Source organism: Salmo salar, chromosome 24 (genome assembly GCF_965601325.2).
Source record: "Salmo salar chromosome 24, fSalSal1, whole genome shotgun sequence".
NCBI classification, from domain to species: domain Eukaryota; kingdom Metazoa; phylum Chordata; class Actinopteri; order Salmoniformes; family Salmonidae; genus Salmo; species Salmo salar.
The window spans coordinates 11,667,168-11,685,783 of record NC_138314.1 but is presented as its reverse complement, the minus strand read 5'-3'; the positions used below and the strand labels follow the sequence as shown (position 1 = coordinate 11,685,783).

Genomic DNA, 18,616 nt, shown 5'->3' with positions numbered 1-18,616 from the left:
AGACTAGGGTTGACTATTTTCCTGGTATTTTACAAGAATAATCCAAGAATAATCACTTTTCTCCCTGTAACCCGGTATTTCCCGCCCAAACCGGAAGTGTCATTCATATAAAGCATATTCATATTTTAATACGTCTGGATTTGATTAGAGCTTTGATTGGCATGAACATTCAAATCTAATGCTACCTGAGCCTGATGAGCCATACATTAAATATATTTTATGAGCCCAAGTCCAAATCATTGTGCCATTATCCAATACATAGCGTATGAAATAGGCTACCACATATTACGCACGACAGAAAAACATAAAAGCCCATAGATGTAGCTACTGTATGTTAAAAAATTATGTAACCCCCGAAAGCCAGATGGTGATGTGTAAATTAGACGTGCATTCAGCCCTTATATTACTGTTGCATATGCTGCAGCAAATGTAGGGACCACAATGGAATTATGTCCCTGACTTTATTGTGCCGTCCAGGTCACTTTTTAAATTAATTATGTATATATGTGTCATAAGCGTCGTAAGGGACAGACCAAGGCGCAGCGGGTATAGTGCTCATCTTCTTTCTTTATTTAGAGAGAACACTCAAACAAAATAAACGATGAAACAGTTCCGTAAGGCACACGGCTAACAGAAAACAACCACCCACAAACCCAAAGGAAAAAAGAGCTGCCTAAGTATGGCTTCTAATCAGAGACAACGAAAGACACTAACGGGTGTCGTGTGTGGAGGACCAAGACGCAACAGGGAAGTGTATACTCATCTTCTTTTTAATATTGAAGAAGGTGAAACAAAATGAAACACGTATACAATTACGAAAACGACACTAACAGTTCTGTCAGGTGAAGAACACAAAACAGAATACAACTACCCACAATCCACAATACAAACACGCCCCTAATTATAGGACCTTCAATGAGAGGCAACGGTAGACAGCTGCCGCCAACTGAAGGCCCCAACACCAATTAACTAAACATTGAAATACAAATGACTAGACAGAACATAGAAATAAACTAACATAGAACAATAACCAAAACCCTGGACTAATAAATCAAATACCCCTCTCTACATGGACACATACACACAACCACCCTGAACCACATAAAACAAATACCCCCTGCCACGTCCTGACCAAACTAAACACTAACAAATAACACCTTTACAGGTCAGAACGTGACAGACACCTGCCTCTGATTGGAAACCATACTCGGCCACACATAGAAAACGAACATAGAAAATGGGGGGGGGGGGTGCATTTTGTTTTTTTTATGACACCTTGAGTTGGACCCCTCCTGGTCAGGCGTTCAGTAATATACTATTGGAAAAAAGGGTTCCAAAGAGGTTCTTCGGCTGTCCCCATAGGAGAAACATTTTTTTGGGGGTTCCAGGCAGAACCCTTTTTGGTTCCATGTAGAGCCCTCTGTGGAAAGGGTTCTACATGGAACCCAAAAGAGTTCTACCTGGAACCGAAAGGGTTGTACCTGGAACCAAAAAGGGTTCTTCAGTGTTTTCCGACGGGTACAGTCGAATAACCCTTTTAGGTTCTAGATAGCAAAATCTAAGAGTGTAGCCAAGATAATCTCGTCTCCATTCCTCATCGGCCTGATATTACAGTTTTAAATCATCATCGGTTCAATTGGCCCATCCTGTCACACTGTGAAACGACAGACACACTGAAATGAAGTGAGTCCGTGTGATGCATAAAACAGGGGATAATGCATTTTAAACAGAGTATGTGCACCATCATTACCAAAGTGTTTGTGTCTGTGACAAGGACTTTGTGACAATTGCTGATATATAAAGGGCTTTATAAAATATATTTGATTGATTGACTGTGTCTGTGGCAGGTTCTGCATTATAACCAGAGGGTTTGTGTCTGTGGCTGTGTCTGTGGCAGGTTATGTGGAGACCACAGTGTTTGTAGCTGTGTCAGGTTCTGCATCGTTACCAGAGTGTCTGTGTTTTTGTCAGGTTCTGTGGAGGTCTGTTCCTGGACATCAAGAGAAAGCTGCCCTGGTTTCCTAGTGACTTCTACGAAGGCTTCCACATCCAGTCCATCTCTGCAGTCCTCTTCATCTACCTGGGCTGCATAACCAATGCCATCACCTTTGGAGGCCTGCTGGGGGATGCCACAGACAACTATCAGGTAGAGCTGATGTAGCCTGAAATCCAGAACTGTTGTGTTAACATTCTACCCCTTGTAATCATATGCCAATACGTTTGCCATATTTAAGGAGTAAAATGAGTGAAATGTTAGCACAAACAGACTGGAACCCAAGTTAGGGCTGATGACCATTGAATGAATTTATATTTAGTTAATTTACTGATTCAAATAAAAAAAATATGAGTCTGTGATTTGCTAAAGAATGTTTTTAGTATGGAACATGACCCCAAAAAATGATATGGTAGCTAACTCACTCTAGGTGATATATGTGTGTGAGGGATGGGAACAGTGACTGCACTAAATCCATTTGTTCAGCTCAACACATACCGAAACCATTTAGGATAAGTGCTCTGGCTGGCTGCTGCTGATGATTCGCAGACTGTCTGTCAGATTGAAATATAGCAGGCTCATACTGCCTTTCTCTAACACATTCACAACCACTTCTCTCTGTCTGTCTCTCTTCATTTTCCCTCTCCATCGCTCTCTCCCTACTCTCTCCCCTACCCTGTTTCTCCCCCTGCCCTCCCTTCTCTCTCTCCTCTATATATCAGGGTGTGATGGAGAGTTTCCTGGGCACAGCGTTGTCAGGAACAGTGTTCTGTATGTTTAGTGGTCAGCCCCTCATCATCCTTAGCTCCACTGGACCCATCCTCATCTTCGAGAAACTGCTCTTCGAATTCAGCAAGTGAGTGAGAGCTCAACCCCACTTCAAAGTCAGACACTGTAGCCAAGGGGTGTCGAACTCATTTTGCCCTGGTGGCCGCATTCAGTCTTCCACGAGGTCTGGAATGCCGCACTGCCATTTTTTAAAATATTTCCTTGCTGTCAAAATTTTCAAAACATTGTCCTCTATCCATCGTTTTTTACATTTTCGATCCTCCCTGAATGTTTATTGACTATTAGTGAGCTGGACAGTCAAGAAACTGTATGAACATAGGTCCATTATCATTTCTACACAGTTTTAATTTGTTTAGTCAATATAAAATATATTGAGTTCTACCTCCCACCCCAAAAAACACCCCTGCTGTAGCCTATACAGTATATAATATCATTATACATATGGTTCCTCCCTTTGATTTGAAAGACAATTCAAACACCCACATCAGACATGATATACTATGAAAGGCACAATGGTGAGATTTGATATGCCATATTGGAGAGCGTGTCCGTTCCAGCTTTATAAAAGGACGGTCTTACCTTTCACTTTCTGCCCTATATCAATGTTCTTATTTCTAAGGAACAACGGTATAGACTACATGGAACTGCGTCTGTGGATAGGGATCCACTCCTGTATCCAGTGCTTCCTCCTGGTCGCCACGGACGCCAGCTACATCATCAAGTACATGACCCGCTTCACAGAGGAGGGCTTCTCCAGCCTCATCTCCTTCATCTTCATCTCTGACGCCATCAAGAAGATGGTGAGTCACACGCAGGCACGCGGCCGCACACAGACGCAGTCACGCTCATACTTAGGCACACACGCACACAGGCACACGCTTAACTGTTGATGTAATGTGCTGCTACAGATGGGCTCTTTCAAGTACTATCCCATCAACACCGACTTCAAGCCAGACTACGTCACTGCCTACAAGTGCGAGTGCCTGGCCCCAGACCCCAGTGAGTCCATCCTTGGCTGTATAGTATATCATTATAGTACAGTAACAATCAAGTTAGCCAGAATTCCCAACAGGGGTCATAGTGGTTGTCATATGGTTGGAGAGGGTAGTAATGGGGAATCAGGGCCTAGTAGCTTGGGTGCCAATCTGTTTCTGCTCTCATGTCAACTCCTTATGGAATTGTCATGCCAAACATGGCAAAAGTTTGACTTGACACTGACAGAAATGGAGTTGGCAAGAGCACAAACAGATAGGAGTATAAACAGGACCTGGCTACCTAAGGGATTTGGGGGCATAAAGATTATAGTATGGTTTGGTAATATAAGGATGTATTATACCTTTATGCCTCTCTGGAGATGTTCATTGCATTGGGAAATCGTTATGAGAATTGACATAAGATATTTGAATAATGTAACTGATTTGTCTTATATTTGTTTTTGCTGCACTCACAAATGGCTGCTGTCTGATGCGAGTGAGTAACACTTTGTATGCATGAGCTTCAACTAGTTACTTTCTCTGTTCAAGGTTTCCAAGTCAACCCGATGAATTCGTATTCCATTTTGCATTTCTCTTGTCCTTTGACTCTGCCCCTCTCACTGTTTTCACTCTCTGCATCTCAATTTTTAATTCATAACCCTCCTCTTTCCGTCTGTCTGCCTTCTTTTCACTTATTAAACAGTGGCTTCAATGATCTTCAATGGTTTAGTGCCAGTGCCAACTGATAACACCTCTAGTCTCTTTGGAGTAAGTGATTTTTTTAATTTACATTTTTTCTTTGTCATGTCTAGCGACAACAACTAGCAACAGCAACTGGGACCTAAGACACCCACCACAAGGCCCCTAAATTTGCCCAAGAAAGGCAAACAAATTTCAAACCCACAACAAACTTAAAGACAGGAAGCAAACCAAAAAGTGGAGAAAAGCAAAAAACAAGGAAGATCAGATAAACGCCAACGAAATGAGTTAACCCTCCACATCTGTCAAGCCAACTTGTGCACTGGGCCAGCTGATCTTAAATATCACCTGACTAACTAATATCACCTGAAATACCTTCTGACTAACGAGGTGACTCCCGTCGGTGTGCCGACCGTGCTAACGTGCTAACAAAATATAAATGGAAAACCAAAACCTGTAACACCTTCCCCCTTAAGGCAACAAATCTACCCTATATTTACACTACTGTTCAAAAGTTTGGGGTCACTTAGAAATGTCCTTGTTTTTGAAAGAAAAGCACTTTTTATGTCCATTAAAATAACATAAAACTGATCAGAAATACAGTGTAGACATTGTTCATGTTGTAAATGACTATTGTATGACTATATATTTTTTTAATGGAATATCTACATTAGAGTGTCAAGTTTGACAAACAGACGCCTCACAAGTCCTCAACTGGCAGCTTCATTAAATAGTACCCGCAAAATACCAGTCTCAACGTTAACAGTGACGAGGCGACTCCGGGATGCTGGCCTTCTAGGCAGAGTTCCTCTGTCCAGTGTCTGTGTTCTTTTGCCCATCTTAATCTTTTATTTTTATTGGCCAGTTGTCACGTCCTGGCCAGTATAAGGGTTAATTGTTATTGTAGTTTGGTCAGGACGTGGCAGAGGGTATTTGTTTTATGTGGTTCGGGGTGGTGTTTTGGTAAAAGGGCGTTTGATTTAGTATTTCCGGGTTTTTGGTTTATGATCTATGTTTATGTAATTCTATGTTTAGTCTAGGTAGTCTATTTCTATGTAGAGTTAATTGGGGTGGACTTCCAATTGAAGGCAGCTGTGTGGTGTTGCCTTTGAATGGAAGTCCTATATTAGTTGGGTGTGTTTGTCTGTTTAATTGTGGGAGATTGTTCTGAGTTTAGCCTTGTGCCTTGCCAGGCTGTTGCCAGGCTGTTGCTGTGTTCGTTTTGTTGTTTTGGTGTTCATTAAGTTTGTAAATAAATACACACGATGAGCATACACATACCTGCTGCGTTTTGGTCCTCCATTACTGACGACAATCGTGACACCAGTCTGAGATATAGCTTTTTCTTTGTAACTCTGCCTAGAAGGCCAGCATCTCAGAGTTGCCTCTTCACTGTTGACGTTGAGACTGTGTTTTGCGTGTACTATTTAATGATGCTGCCAGTTGAGGACTTGTGAGGCGTCTGTGTCTCAAACTAGACACTCTAATGTACTTGTCCTCTTGCTTAGTTGTGCACCGGGGCCTCCCACTCTTCTTTCTATTCTGGTTAGAGCCAGTTTGCGCTGTTCTGTGAAGGGAGTAGTACACAGCATTTTACGAGATCTTCAGTTTCTTGGCAATTTTTCATGGAATAGCCTTCATTTCTAAGAACAGGAATAGACTGACCAGTTTCAGAAGAAAGTCTTTGTTTCTGGCCATTTTGAGCCTGTAATCGAACCCAGAAATGCAGATGCTCCAGATACTCAACTAGTCTAAAGAAGGCCAGTTTTATTGCTTCTTTAATCAGAACAAAAGTTTTCAGCTGTGCTAACATAATTGCAAAAGGGTTTTCTAATGATCAATTAGCCTTATAAAATGATAAACTTGGATTAGCTAACACAACATGCCATTGGAACACAGGAGTGATGGTTGCTGATAATGGGCCTATGTAGATATGCCTATGTAGATATTCCATAAAAGAATCTGCCATTTCCAGCTACAATAGTCATTTACAACATTAGCAATGTCTACACTGTATTTCTGATCATTTTGATGTTATTTTAATGGACAGAAAATGTGGTTTTCTTTCAAAACAAGGACACTTTATCATGTAGACACTTTATCATCCAATTGGGAATTTTTTGTTTACAGCAAATGGCTTTCCTTTGAGGAGTCAATTAGTTCACATATTATTATTTTAGCCGCCCTTATGTTCTCTTGCACTCTCTTTCCTTTTATCCTCTCTCTCTCTCTCTCTCTCTCTCTCTCTCTCTCTCTCTCTCTCTCTCTCTTTCAATTCAATTAAATTTGCTTTATTGCCATGACGTAACAATGTACATATTGCCAAAGCTTATTTTGGATATTTACAATATGAAAAAAAAAAAGAGAATCAAAATTGTCAACGGGACAACAGTAACAACAATAACCAAGGGTCAAAATAACCATACATTCAACAATAACAAAAAGCATACAGTAGAGTACATGTGCAGGTTGATTGGTCTGTCAGACACTGTCCCTCAATTTATGGCAGGCAGCAATTCTCTCTCTCTCTCTCTCTCTCTCTCCCAAGAAACCTCACATCCTCACAGCCATGTCTCTCCCCTTCACCTTATTCTTCGACCTCTAAAACTGTGTCCTACTCCCTGCCCCTCTACATCCCTCTCTCCTCTTAGTTGAACATCACAGACCTGGACTGGAGCCAGCTCAGTAAGAAGGAGTGTGTGAAGTATGGAGGCTCTCTGGTGGGCAACACCTGTAAGTACGTCCCTGACCTGGCCCTCATGTCCTTCATCCTGTTCTTCGGGACCTACTCCATGACCGTCTCCCTCAAGAAGTTCAAGTTTAGCCGCTACTTTCCTACCAAGGTGAGACTAGAACGAACTGAAGAGGAGCTGGATGTTTATTCATTGACATAGAGACTGCATCGCAAATAGCAGCCTGATTCAGCCACAGTTTCATATTTTTCAAGACAAAGATTATCAATTTAAAACACTTGAGGCAGATATGATTAGGTGTAATCTGTGGTGATTTGGTGTAATCTCCATGGAGATATGGTGTAAATAAGAGCAATGACCGAAACATGCTTAGATCTAAACTTTTGTATACATTTGTCTCCCCAAACTCCTCAATGTACATACTACAGTATATCCCATGGTATCCTGAAACTGCATATTCTATTTCACTTATATTACAGCTGAATACAGCTTCAAATCAAATCAAATCAAATATTATTTGTCACATGCGCCAAATGCAACAGGTGTAGACCTTACTGTGAAATGCTGACTTACAAGCCCTTAACCAACAATGCAGTTTTAAGAAAATACCTTAAAAAAGGGGGGTATCGGTACAGAGTCAATGTGTCAATGTGCCGGGGCACCGGTGTTGTCGAGGTAATTGAGGTAATTATGTACATGTAGGTAGAGTTATTAAAGTGGCTATGCATAGATAATAACAGAGAGTAGCAGCAGTGTGGGGGGGGGGGGGGGGGGGCATTGCAAATAGTCTGGGTAGCCATTTGATTAGCTGTTCAGGAGTCTTATGGCTTGGGGGTAGAAGCTGTTTAGAAGCCTCTCGGACCTAGACTTGGTGCTCCGGTACCGCTTGCTGTGCATTAGCTGAGAGAACAGTCTATGACTAGGGTGGCTAGAGTCTTTGACAATTTTTAGGGCCTTCCTCTGACACCGCATGGGTAAAGGTCCTGGATGGCAGGAAGCTTGGCCCCAGGGATGTACTGGGCCGTACGCATTACCCTCTGTAGTGCCTTGCGGTTGGAGGCCTGAGCAGTTTCCATACCAGGCAGTGATGCAACCCGTCAGGATGCTCTCGATGGTGCAGCTGTAAAACCTTTTGAGGATCTAAGGACCCTTGTCAAACCTTTTCAGTCTCCTGAGGGGGAATAGGCTTTGTCGTGCCCTCTTCACGACTGTCTTGGTGTGCTTGGACCATGTTAGTTTGTTGGTGATGTGGACGCCAAGGAACTTGAAGCTCTCAACCTGCTCCAATACAGCCCCGTCGATGAGAATGGGTGTGTGCTCGGTCCTCCATTTCCTGTAGTCCACAATCATCTCCTTAGTCTTGGTTACGTTGAGTGATAGGTTGTTGTCCTTGCACCACATGGTGAGTTCTCTGACCTCCTCCCTATAGGCTGTCTCATCGTTGTCGGTGATCAGGCCTACAACTGTTGTGTAGTCAGCAAACTTAATGATGGTGTTGCAGTTGTGTCTGGCCATGCAGTCATGAGTGAACAGAGAGTATAGGTGGGGACTGAGCACACACCCCTGAGGGGCCCCCGTGTTGAGGATCAGTGTGGCGGATGTGTTGTTACCTACTCTTACCACCTGGGGGTGGCCCATCAGGAAGTCCAGGATCCAGTTGCAGAGGGAGGTGTTTAGTCCCATGGTCCTTAGCTTAGTGTTGAGCTTTGAGGGCACTATGGTGTTGAATGCTGAGCTGTAGTCAATGAATAGCATTCTCACATAGGTGTTAATTTTGTCCAGGTGGGAAAGGGCAGTGTAGAGTGAAATAGAGATTGCATCATCTGTGGATCAGTTGGTACGGTATGCAAATTGGAGTCGGTCTAGGATTTCTGGGATAATGGTGTTGATGTGAGCCATGACCAGCCTTTCGAAAGCACTTCATGGCTACAGACGTGAGTGCTACGGTTCGGTAGTCATTTAGGCAGGTTACCTTAGTGTTCTTGGGCACAGGCCCTATGGTGGTCTGCTTAAAACATGTTGGTATTACAGACTCGGACAGGGAGAGGTTGAAAATGTCAGTGAAGACACTTGCCAGTTGGTCAGCGCATGCTCAGAGTACACATCCTGGTAATACGTCTGGCCCAGCGACCTTGTGAATGTTGACCTGTTTAAAGGTCTAACTCACATCGGTTGTGGACAGCGTAATCCCTCAGTCGTCTGGAACAGCTGATGCGCCCATGCATGTTTCAGTGTTACTTGCCTCGAAGCGAGCATAGAAGTTGTTTAGCTTGTCTGGTAGGCTCGTGTCACTGGGCAGCTCTCACTGTGCTTCCCTTTGTAGTCTGTAATGGTTTGCAAGCCCTGCCACAACCGACGTGCCTCTGAGCCGGTGTAGTACGATTCGATCTTAGTCCTGTATTGACGCTTTGCCTGTTTGATGGTTCGTCAGAGGGCATAGCGGGATTTCTTATAAGCTTCCGGGTTAGAGTCCCGCATCTTGAATGCGGCAGCTCTACCCTTAAGCTCAGTGTGAATGTTGCCTGTAATCCATGGCTTCTGGTTCGGTTATGTATGTACAGTCACTGTGGGGACGATGTCCTCTATGCACTTATTGATAAAGCCAGTGACTGATATGGTGTACTCCTCAATGCCATCGGATAAATCCCAGAACATATTCCAGTTTGTGCTAGCAAAACAGTCCTGTAGTTTAGCATCTGCTTCATTTGACCAATTTTTTATAGACCTGGTGCTTCCTGCTTTAATTTTTGCTTGTAAGCAGGTATCAGGAGGATAGAGTTATGGTCAGATTTGCCAAATGGAGGGTGAGGGAGAGCTTTGTACGCGTGTGTGGAGTAAAGGTGGTCTAGAATTTTTTTCCCTCTGGTTGCACATTTAACATGCTGATAGAACTTAGGTAAAACTGATTTAAGTTTCCCTGCATTAAAGTCCCCAGCCACTAGGAGTGCCGCCTCTGGATGAGCATTTTCCTGATTGCTTATGGCGGAATATAGCTCACTGAGTGTGGTTTTAGTGCCAGCATTGGTCTGTGGTGGTATGTAGACAGCTACAAAAAATACAGATGAAAACTCTCTAGGTAGATAGTGTGGTCTACAGCTTATTATGAAATACTCTACTTTAGGCGAGCAAAACCTTGAGACTTCCTTAGATATCGTGCACCAGCTATTGTTTACAAATATGCATAGGCCCCCACCCCGTGTCTTACCAGAGGCTGCTGTTCTGTCCTGCCGTGTATAACCCGCCAGCTGTATGTTCTTAATGTCGTTGTTCAGCCATGACTCGGTGAAACATAGGATATTACAGTTTAATGTCCCGTACAGTCGTCCCATTTATTTTCCAGTGATTGAACGTTAGCTAGCAGAACGGAAGGCAAGGGCAGATTAGCCACTCGTCACCTGATCCTCAGAAGGCATCCTGATCTCTTTCCGCGAAACCTACATTTCCTTTTCCAGCGAATCACGGGGATCTGGGCCTGGTCGGGTGTCTGTAGTATATCCCTCGCGTCCGACTCACTGAAGAAGAACTCCTCGTCCAATTTGAGGTGAGTAATCCCAGTTCTGATGTCCAAAAGCTCTTTTCGGTCATAAGAGACGGTTGCAGCAACATTATGTACAAAACGAGTTACGAACAACGCAAAAAAACAAAAGAATTGCATGGTTGGTTAAGATCCGATAAGACGGCAGTCCTCTCCTCCGGCGCCATCTTGAACTAGCTTACGACTTTCAATGCATTGTGTTGAGATGTGTTTTTTTATGTGTTTGTGTCTCTGCATTTAAAGAGTTTAATTCCAAGACACTATATATCCATTTTCAGAAATGTTGGTAAATTAGCTTTTATTTTTTAAAGAAATGATCAAAGAGATTGGTGTGTTTTTTCACTATCTAATCATGGCATATTCAATGACAGACATGTATTTGTTTAAAATCCAGCACTTGATTGTTTCATTTCAGACAGACAAATATGTTTTTTTGCTAAATGCAATATATCCGCCTCTCTCAGAGAAATAAGTAGTACTGCTATGTTTTACAGTCAAATGTAGCAAATAACTACATTTTCTATAAAGAAATGTACAAATGGTACATTTGTGACGTCAATATTTTTATAATTCAATACAGTAATATGAGATATACATGTACATTTTAGTCATTTAGCTGATGCTCTTATCCAGAGCATCTTAAGCTAGCTAGGTGAGACAACTACATATTACAGTCAAATATACAGGATATGCACATTCCATTCCAGCTAATCAATGGATATAGCGTTTTGCAAAAAAACATATTTTCATAAAGATCTATAATCTCTGAATTGAGAACAGAAATATTTGACAGACATGAAGGTAAGCAATCATTTCTGATGAAAAAAACACAAATGTGAAAAATGTGTGAACATAGTGTTTTGCAAATAAACTCTTCGTGTTTTTCTTTGAGAGATGATTTATGTATCTCGCTACACTTATATTGTTTTGTGTCTTGTTCTGTGTCTGTCCGTGTCTCTGTTCTTGTCTCTGTCTATTGTGTCTGTCTGTGTTTCTGTCTCTTGCTCTGTCTGTGGCTTCTGTAAACAGCTGCGGAAGCTCATCAGTGACTTCTCCATCTTCATGGCCATTATGACCTTTGTGGGTCTGGACAGATTGATCGGGCTCAAAACCCCCAAGCTCATCGTTCCCACAGAGTTTAAGGTAAAGGAACGGGTTCAGAATAGCCACTCTTTTTATTAGTTATATTCCTGACCGTACCCTGGAACAGTTGTGTATCATTATACATGTATGTTTTTGTCCTTTAATCAATGAATGGTCACTTGGACACTGTCCCTTACTGACTCCCTTTAGCCCACACGTCCAGACCGGGGTTGGATAGTGCTGCCGTTTGGGAAGAACCCATGGTGGGTGTATTTGGCCAGCTTTGTCCCTGCTCTCCTGGTCACCATCCTCATCTTCATGGACCAGCAGATTAGTGCTGTCATTGTCAACCGGAAGGAAAACAAACTGAGGGTACTTTGAGGGGTGTTTTTATTGATTGATTTAACCTTTATTTATCCTGGAAGTCCCATTGAGTTCAGGAGACCTCTTTTAGAAGGGACACCTGGATGTGCTCTATTATATACACAGCCAAGCCTGTTATAGTGAAGACATTGAAAACAAGTTTAACATCAGCTTTTTGGAAATCACAATGCGCATCACACATGTTGTTTGCCATAATCTCGGTTAACCCAGAACTAAAATCTTGTGTAATTTGTGCAGAATCTGTCCATGAGAGAGGATGTTTGCCACAATGAGCAATTTATATTGTAGATAAGAGATGTACTTGTAGGGGTAAAATATAGTTCCTAGAACCTTAATTGGGATTTGGTGTCATGTTGAGGCCGACATAATGCATAGGACAATTACCTCAATGACATCCCCCAGTGTGAGTTTGTCCTACTCTGCTCTGTGTGTCCCTCCACCTGTGTGTCCCTCCCTGGCAGAAAGGGTGTGGCTACCACCTGGACCTGTTCTGGGTGGGGGTGCTGATGGCTGTCTGCTCCTTCTTGGGCCTGCCCTGGTATGTGGCTGCCACTGTCATCTCCATCGCACACATCGACTCGCTGAAGATGGAAAGTGAGTCCAGCGCCCCTGGAGAGCAGCCCCAGTTCCTGGGTGTCAGGTGAGGGAGCACTGAGCAGTGACCGTAGACTGTGACTATGGAGGATGTACTGGACAGTATAGTCCAGGCAGGGCTTGTCTCTTGTCTGCTGTCTATTATAGATGGAAAGGTTTGCTGGTAGTCATCCTCTCTCTGTTTCTCTCTCGCTCTTTCTCTAATGAACAGGGAGCAGAGACTGACGGGGATTCTGGTGTTTGTTCTCACTGGAGTCTCTATCTTCCTGGCTCCCATTCTACAGGTCAGTAAAATGTATTCATTTCCTCTGACCTAAACAAGTATTATGGATGAAGGATAGCAGTATCTGCGCCCCAAATGGCACCCTATTCCCTATGGGCCTTGGTCAAAACTAGTGCACTGAATAGTAGTGCACTGGCCATTTGGGGTGCAATCAGTGTGTTTTCTATACCACCACATGACATTATTAAAGGGGATCAACAAGATAATGTGCTGATGTTGTCTGTGTGTTTAAGATGTGTGTTCTCCCTCTCTTTCACCCACAGTTCATACCCATGCCAGTACTTTACGGTGTGTTTCTCTACATGGGCGTGGCATCTCTTAGCGGCATTCAGGTATGTATAGACCAGTAAACAAAGTAGACAGCCAGTGGTTGTGTCAATTGAAAGTCTCATGGTATGCGGTTCTTCTTCTGACATGAATTCAAATCTCCAAATGAAGATACATTCTCTGTGATGTGGTTATTTTCCTTATCGGAAACCGTGTGTCTGGAGGGAAGGTCACTGTATTCTAGCCGCGTCTAAAGCAATTTGGAGATGCATTCTGATGAGGGTGTTAGCTAAGCTGCTCAGAGCAGAGCTAGGATTTCAGTGAAGGCTCAGTGAGTCTGTTTGCGCTCTGTGTGTGGGTGCTGTTTGACTGCACCCTGCCAATCAAAGGGAAATGTCACAGACGAAAGAGTAAAATGTCAACAGCAAGATGAACAAACATTAGACAGGGTCCATGAAAGTTTACATGGAAATACAGTATGTCACAAGCCTATTTCCCACAATCCATAAACAATTGTGTGTGGCTCAGTTGGTAGAGCATGGAGCTTCCAATGCTTTGGTTGTTGGTTTGATTCCTGCTGGGACCACCCATATGAAAATGTATATAAATGTATATATATGTATATATCTGCTAAATTGCATATATTACATAGATAAAACCTTGGAAATGGGAATAATGCAGGCAGTGATGAGTGTGTGTTCTCATTGTCACTCCCCTGTAGTTCTGGGAGAGGATCAAGTTGTACATGATGCCGTCCAAGTACCAGCCTGACTTCCCTTTCCTGCGTCATGTGCCTCTGAGGAGGGTCCACCTCTTCACTCTGGTCCAGATAATCTGTCTGACTGTCCTTTGGGTTCTCAAGTCCACCGTCCTGGCCATCCTCTTCCCTGTCATGGTATTATTCATTACTCGCTTTTGATTGGAACAAGCATTAATACAGGGCTGTCAAACCCATTCCAGAGTGTCTGCTGTTTTTGTTCTTTCCTTTCAATTTGTGTCCAATTAAGACCTAGACAACCAGCTGAGGGGAGTTCTTACTAATAAATGAGCTTAACTGATCAATCAAGTACAGTACATGGGAGGAGCAAAACCTGCAGACACTTGCCCCTCAATGGAATGAGTATGAAACCCCTGCATTAATGCATAAAAAAAGATGGTCAGCTCTCACAAGATAAAGTTTTACTTAGATTTATAACCAGAAATCACAACGGACATACATTCAAGCACACTTCAACATACAAATGACCTGATGTGATGTAAATGCTGGTTACTTATGAAGAGTTTAACTTGCATCTTCTTTCCTGTTGATGTTATTTTCTTGTCGTGGAAGTTATGTAAGATAGGATAATGTATTTGTGTGGTTAACAGATCCTGGGGTTGCTGGTGGTGCGTAAGATGCTGGACATGGTGTTCTCTCAACACGACCTGGCCTGGGTAGATGATATCCTGCCTGGGAAAGACAAGAAGGATAAGAAGAAGAAGGGCGATAAAGATGACACGAAGAAGAAAGACAAGAAGAAAGGCAGAGCAGACGACAGCAAAGACAAGGTGAGAAACGTTAAGATTTACTGCCACCAACTGGCTGATTTAGAGCAAAAAAACCTTGCTAAATAATGTATTTCTGATGGCTGTGTTTTGTGTGTGTGTGTTTTGTGTGTGTGTTTGTATGCACGAGAAGTACCACGCTTACTCCAACTGCTCGCCCAACTCTGAGTCTGACCTGGACCGCAGGTACTGTGTGCTTAAACTACACGTCCCCTACAGTGACCTCCTTCAGCCCGCTGACGCCCAGTCACAGTGGGCCGCTCACTGCCAGCCAGGCAAATACATCCCCTGATACATAGATTACATAAACATGAAACATCAGCCTGGCAGATATACACAGACCCAAAACATGGACGCACACAGACACACACACATGGGCGCCTGACTTTGTCTTAAAGTTAAAAAAATAATAAAAAGAGTTAAACATTTTAAAAACATTTCCTACAATTGTACACTTTCTTTACAGGTGGAGTCTATATTTATGAACAGAACACAACATTTTTTCTTAAGTTCTGCCACAAATTATATTGAGGTCGAGTACTCAAGTGTTTTTAGAACACAAGGCCAGAAAGACATATGTGCACATTTATCTAGGCCTATATGCCAACAGTGCACAACTTATCATAATCATTACAGATAGCAAATCCTAATTGCTAAATTGCTCCATAGTAAAAAAAAACAAGTGCCATTTAAGATTTTTTTTGAAACCGCAATATCAACTGGTTATATTATATCATGGAATACAATCTTCAAAAGGCAGTAACCTCAGCAGTGGAGCTTGCTTGTAGAAGCAAGTTTTGTTAATTTAGCAGACAAGACGCTCTTATTTCCCTGAGCCATTATAACAGTCACGACCCCTATTTTGTAGTAAAAAACAGAATGTTTTTTAACAGAATAAAATACAACAGAATATTTTTCCAAATGAAAAAAAGTGTGAAGTGAATCTCATCTCGCGACTCAATTTGGCGAGTTGAAATTCGATTGAGTTTATTCTGCCTGTTTGGAATGTTCAACATGGACACTTCCACGTGACGAATTACGCCCACAACATATGTTTACAGTAGGCATAGGCCTAATGATTCTGATGAAAATACAGTCTTTGTCAAACTAATGTTTTTGCATATTTTCAGTGTGGAACCTGTGTAGCCTAGCCCTAGAATAACCAATTCAAAGGGCACTAGCAGATCACAAAGTAACCAAAGATGGAAATAGAAGGAACGCAACTGTCATCATTTGGCAACGAATGTAGCTTGTGCGTCTCATCATGTAGATACATTTTTATAGGCATGTATTTCTAGGCCTAATGGGAGCTTGTGTGCGCACTCAGGACGCCTGTGTAGAGGGAGCGGTCAGAATGCAAATGAGTGTCACGGCTGTCGAAATGATCGGACCAAAGTGCAGCGTGGTTGTAGTTCCACATTTTATTAAATCCGTGAAACTTTGCAAAACATAAATAACTGAATTACAAAACAACAAACCGTGACGCAGAGAGAAACAAACACTACTCAAAAGATAATCACCCACAAAAACCAGGAAGAAAACCCCCCTACTTAAATATGATCTCCAATCAGAGGTAACGAGGACCAGCTGCCTCCAATTGGAGATCAACCCAAAAAACAACAACATAGAAATAGAAAAACTAGAACTTAAACATAGAAATAGAAAACATAGAAAAACACAAAACACCCCTGTCACGCCCTGACCTACTCTACCATAGAACATCACATCTTACTATGGTCAGGATGTGACAATGAGTGAGTGAAACATGGAGTGGAAAGGGAATTTAGGGAGAAGAACTGCTTGATGCTTGGCTTAGTTTATTTTTAGTTGTGCCCCGCAAATGCACACATAGGCCTATGGAACACGAGTGTCAAAGCAAATTAACATTGTCTTCAAGACAAAAATGACAATTTTTTTTCAAATCACATTCCACTAAATAGTACTGTTTTTAATTATTTTTTATCTGGTTAAATTCTTTGGGCAAGTGGGACACTAGCGTTTCACAGCCAGTGAAATATCAGGGCGGCAAATTCAAAAACAACAAAATGTCATAATTCAACTTTCTCAAACATACAACTATTTTACACCATTTTAAAAATACACTTCTCCTTGATGTAACCACATTGTCCAATTTCAAAAAGGCTTTACAGCGAAAGCAAAACATTAGATTATGTTAGGAGAGTACATAGACAAAAATAATCACACAGCCATTTTCCAAGCAAGGACATGTGTCAATAAAACCCAAAACACAGCTAAATGAAGCACTAACCTTTGACAATCTTCATCAGATGACACTCCTAGGACATTGTTACACAATACATGTATGTTTTGTTAGATAAAGTTCATATTTATATCCAAAAACAGCATTTTACATTGGCGCGTGATGTTCAGAAAATGTATTCCCACCAAAACGTCCGGTGAATGTGCACATCAATTTACAAAAATACTCATCATAAATGTTGACAAAATATATAACAATTATTTAAAGAATTATAGATGGACTACCCCTGGATGCAACCGCTGTGTCAGATTTTCAAATAGCTTTACGGAGAAAGCACATTTTTCAATATTCTGAGTACATAGTTCAGCCATCACGGCGAGCTATTCAGACACCCGCCAAGTTCGGGGCAACCTAAACTCAGAATTAGTATTAGAAATATTCTCTTACTTTTGCTGATCTTCGTCAGAATGCACTCCCAGGACTGCTACTTCCACAAGAAATGTTGTTTTTGTTCCAAATAATCCATATTTATGTACAAATACCTCCGTTTTGTTTGTGCGTTCAGATCACTTATCCAAACTCATAAAGCGCGAGCGCGGAACGAGAGACGAAAAGTCAAAATGTTCCATTACCGTACTTAGAAGCATGTCAAACGCTGTTTAAAATCAATCTTTATGGTATTTTTAACATAGAATTGCGATAATATTCCAACCGGACAATAGCATATTAATTCAAGAAGAAAAAGAAGGAACGGCGTGCTCGCTTGACTGCGCATATCCAATCCTTTGGTTGCCAGGCAGACCACTCAGTGAATGAGCTCCTATTATCTGCCCAGTTACAGGAAAATGCTCAAACCACTTTCTAAAGGCTTTAGACAGCCAATGGAAGCCTTAGGAAGTGCAACGTCACCCCACAGACACTGTAGCTTCGATAGAGAATTAATAGAAGAACTACAATTCTCAGACTTTCCACATCCTGCTTGAATTTTTCTCAGGTTTTTGCCTGTCATATGAGTTCTGTTATACTCACAGACACCATTCAAACAGTTTTAGAAAATTCAGAGTGTTTTCTATCCAAATCTACTAATAATATGCATATTCTAGTTTCTGGGCCAGAGTAGTAACCTGTTTAAATTGGGTACGTTTTTCATCCGGCCGTGAAAATGCTGCCCCCTAGCCCAGACAGGTTAAAGATGGAGAGACTCATGCCCATCCATCCCTACCTCCGACATAGAGTTTTTTTTAAGCGCTGTCACAGTGTCACCATGACAATGTTTAAAACTTGTCTCAGCAGCATATATATTCTATGCAACGAGGGTCAATTTTACTTACCAAGCAGAGCTGTTTTATCGGGGTACAAATATTATGTGCTTTTTAATTTTGCATTGTAACTGAAGCGGCCACGTGTGCTCGGTGCACCGAGCACTCAACCAGGACTGTTACTTTTGTAGCTGAATTAAAACATTTTATCTATGTGATTTAACCGATTGATGTTGGGGAAATAGATGGCAAAAATGCAGAATGGTGTTAAATATCTGTAAACAGCTTGGGGAGAAA

At 42.0% G+C, this 18,616-nt stretch overlaps 1 protein-coding gene across 1 annotated transcript in view; it reads left to right on the top strand.

The window, feature by feature from the left end:
• LOC106585121 (electrogenic sodium bicarbonate cotransporter 4) overlaps positions 1-18,616 on the top strand; it is a 34,083-nt gene that overhangs the window by 12,102 nt on the left and 3,365 nt on the right. Inside the window, exons 10-23 of the mRNA XM_082968485.1 lie at positions 1,972-2,146; positions 2,716-2,849; positions 3,402-3,582; positions 3,691-3,781; positions 4,460-4,524; positions 7,107-7,298; positions 11,713-11,826; positions 11,977-12,138; positions 12,612-12,790; positions 12,956-13,028; positions 13,291-13,359; positions 14,016-14,189; positions 14,663-14,842; positions 14,973-15,025. Coding sequence (XP_082824611.1) covers positions 1,972-2,146; positions 2,716-2,849; positions 3,402-3,582; positions 3,691-3,781; positions 4,460-4,524; positions 7,107-7,298; positions 11,713-11,826; positions 11,977-12,138; positions 12,612-12,790; positions 12,956-13,028; positions 13,291-13,359; positions 14,016-14,189; positions 14,663-14,842; positions 14,973-15,025 — 1,842 coding nt within the window. The remainder of the gene's footprint in view (positions 1-1,971; positions 2,147-2,715; positions 2,850-3,401; positions 3,583-3,690; positions 3,782-4,459; positions 4,525-7,106; positions 7,299-11,712; positions 11,827-11,976; positions 12,139-12,611; positions 12,791-12,955; positions 13,029-13,290; positions 13,360-14,015; positions 14,190-14,662; positions 14,843-14,972; positions 15,026-18,616) is intronic.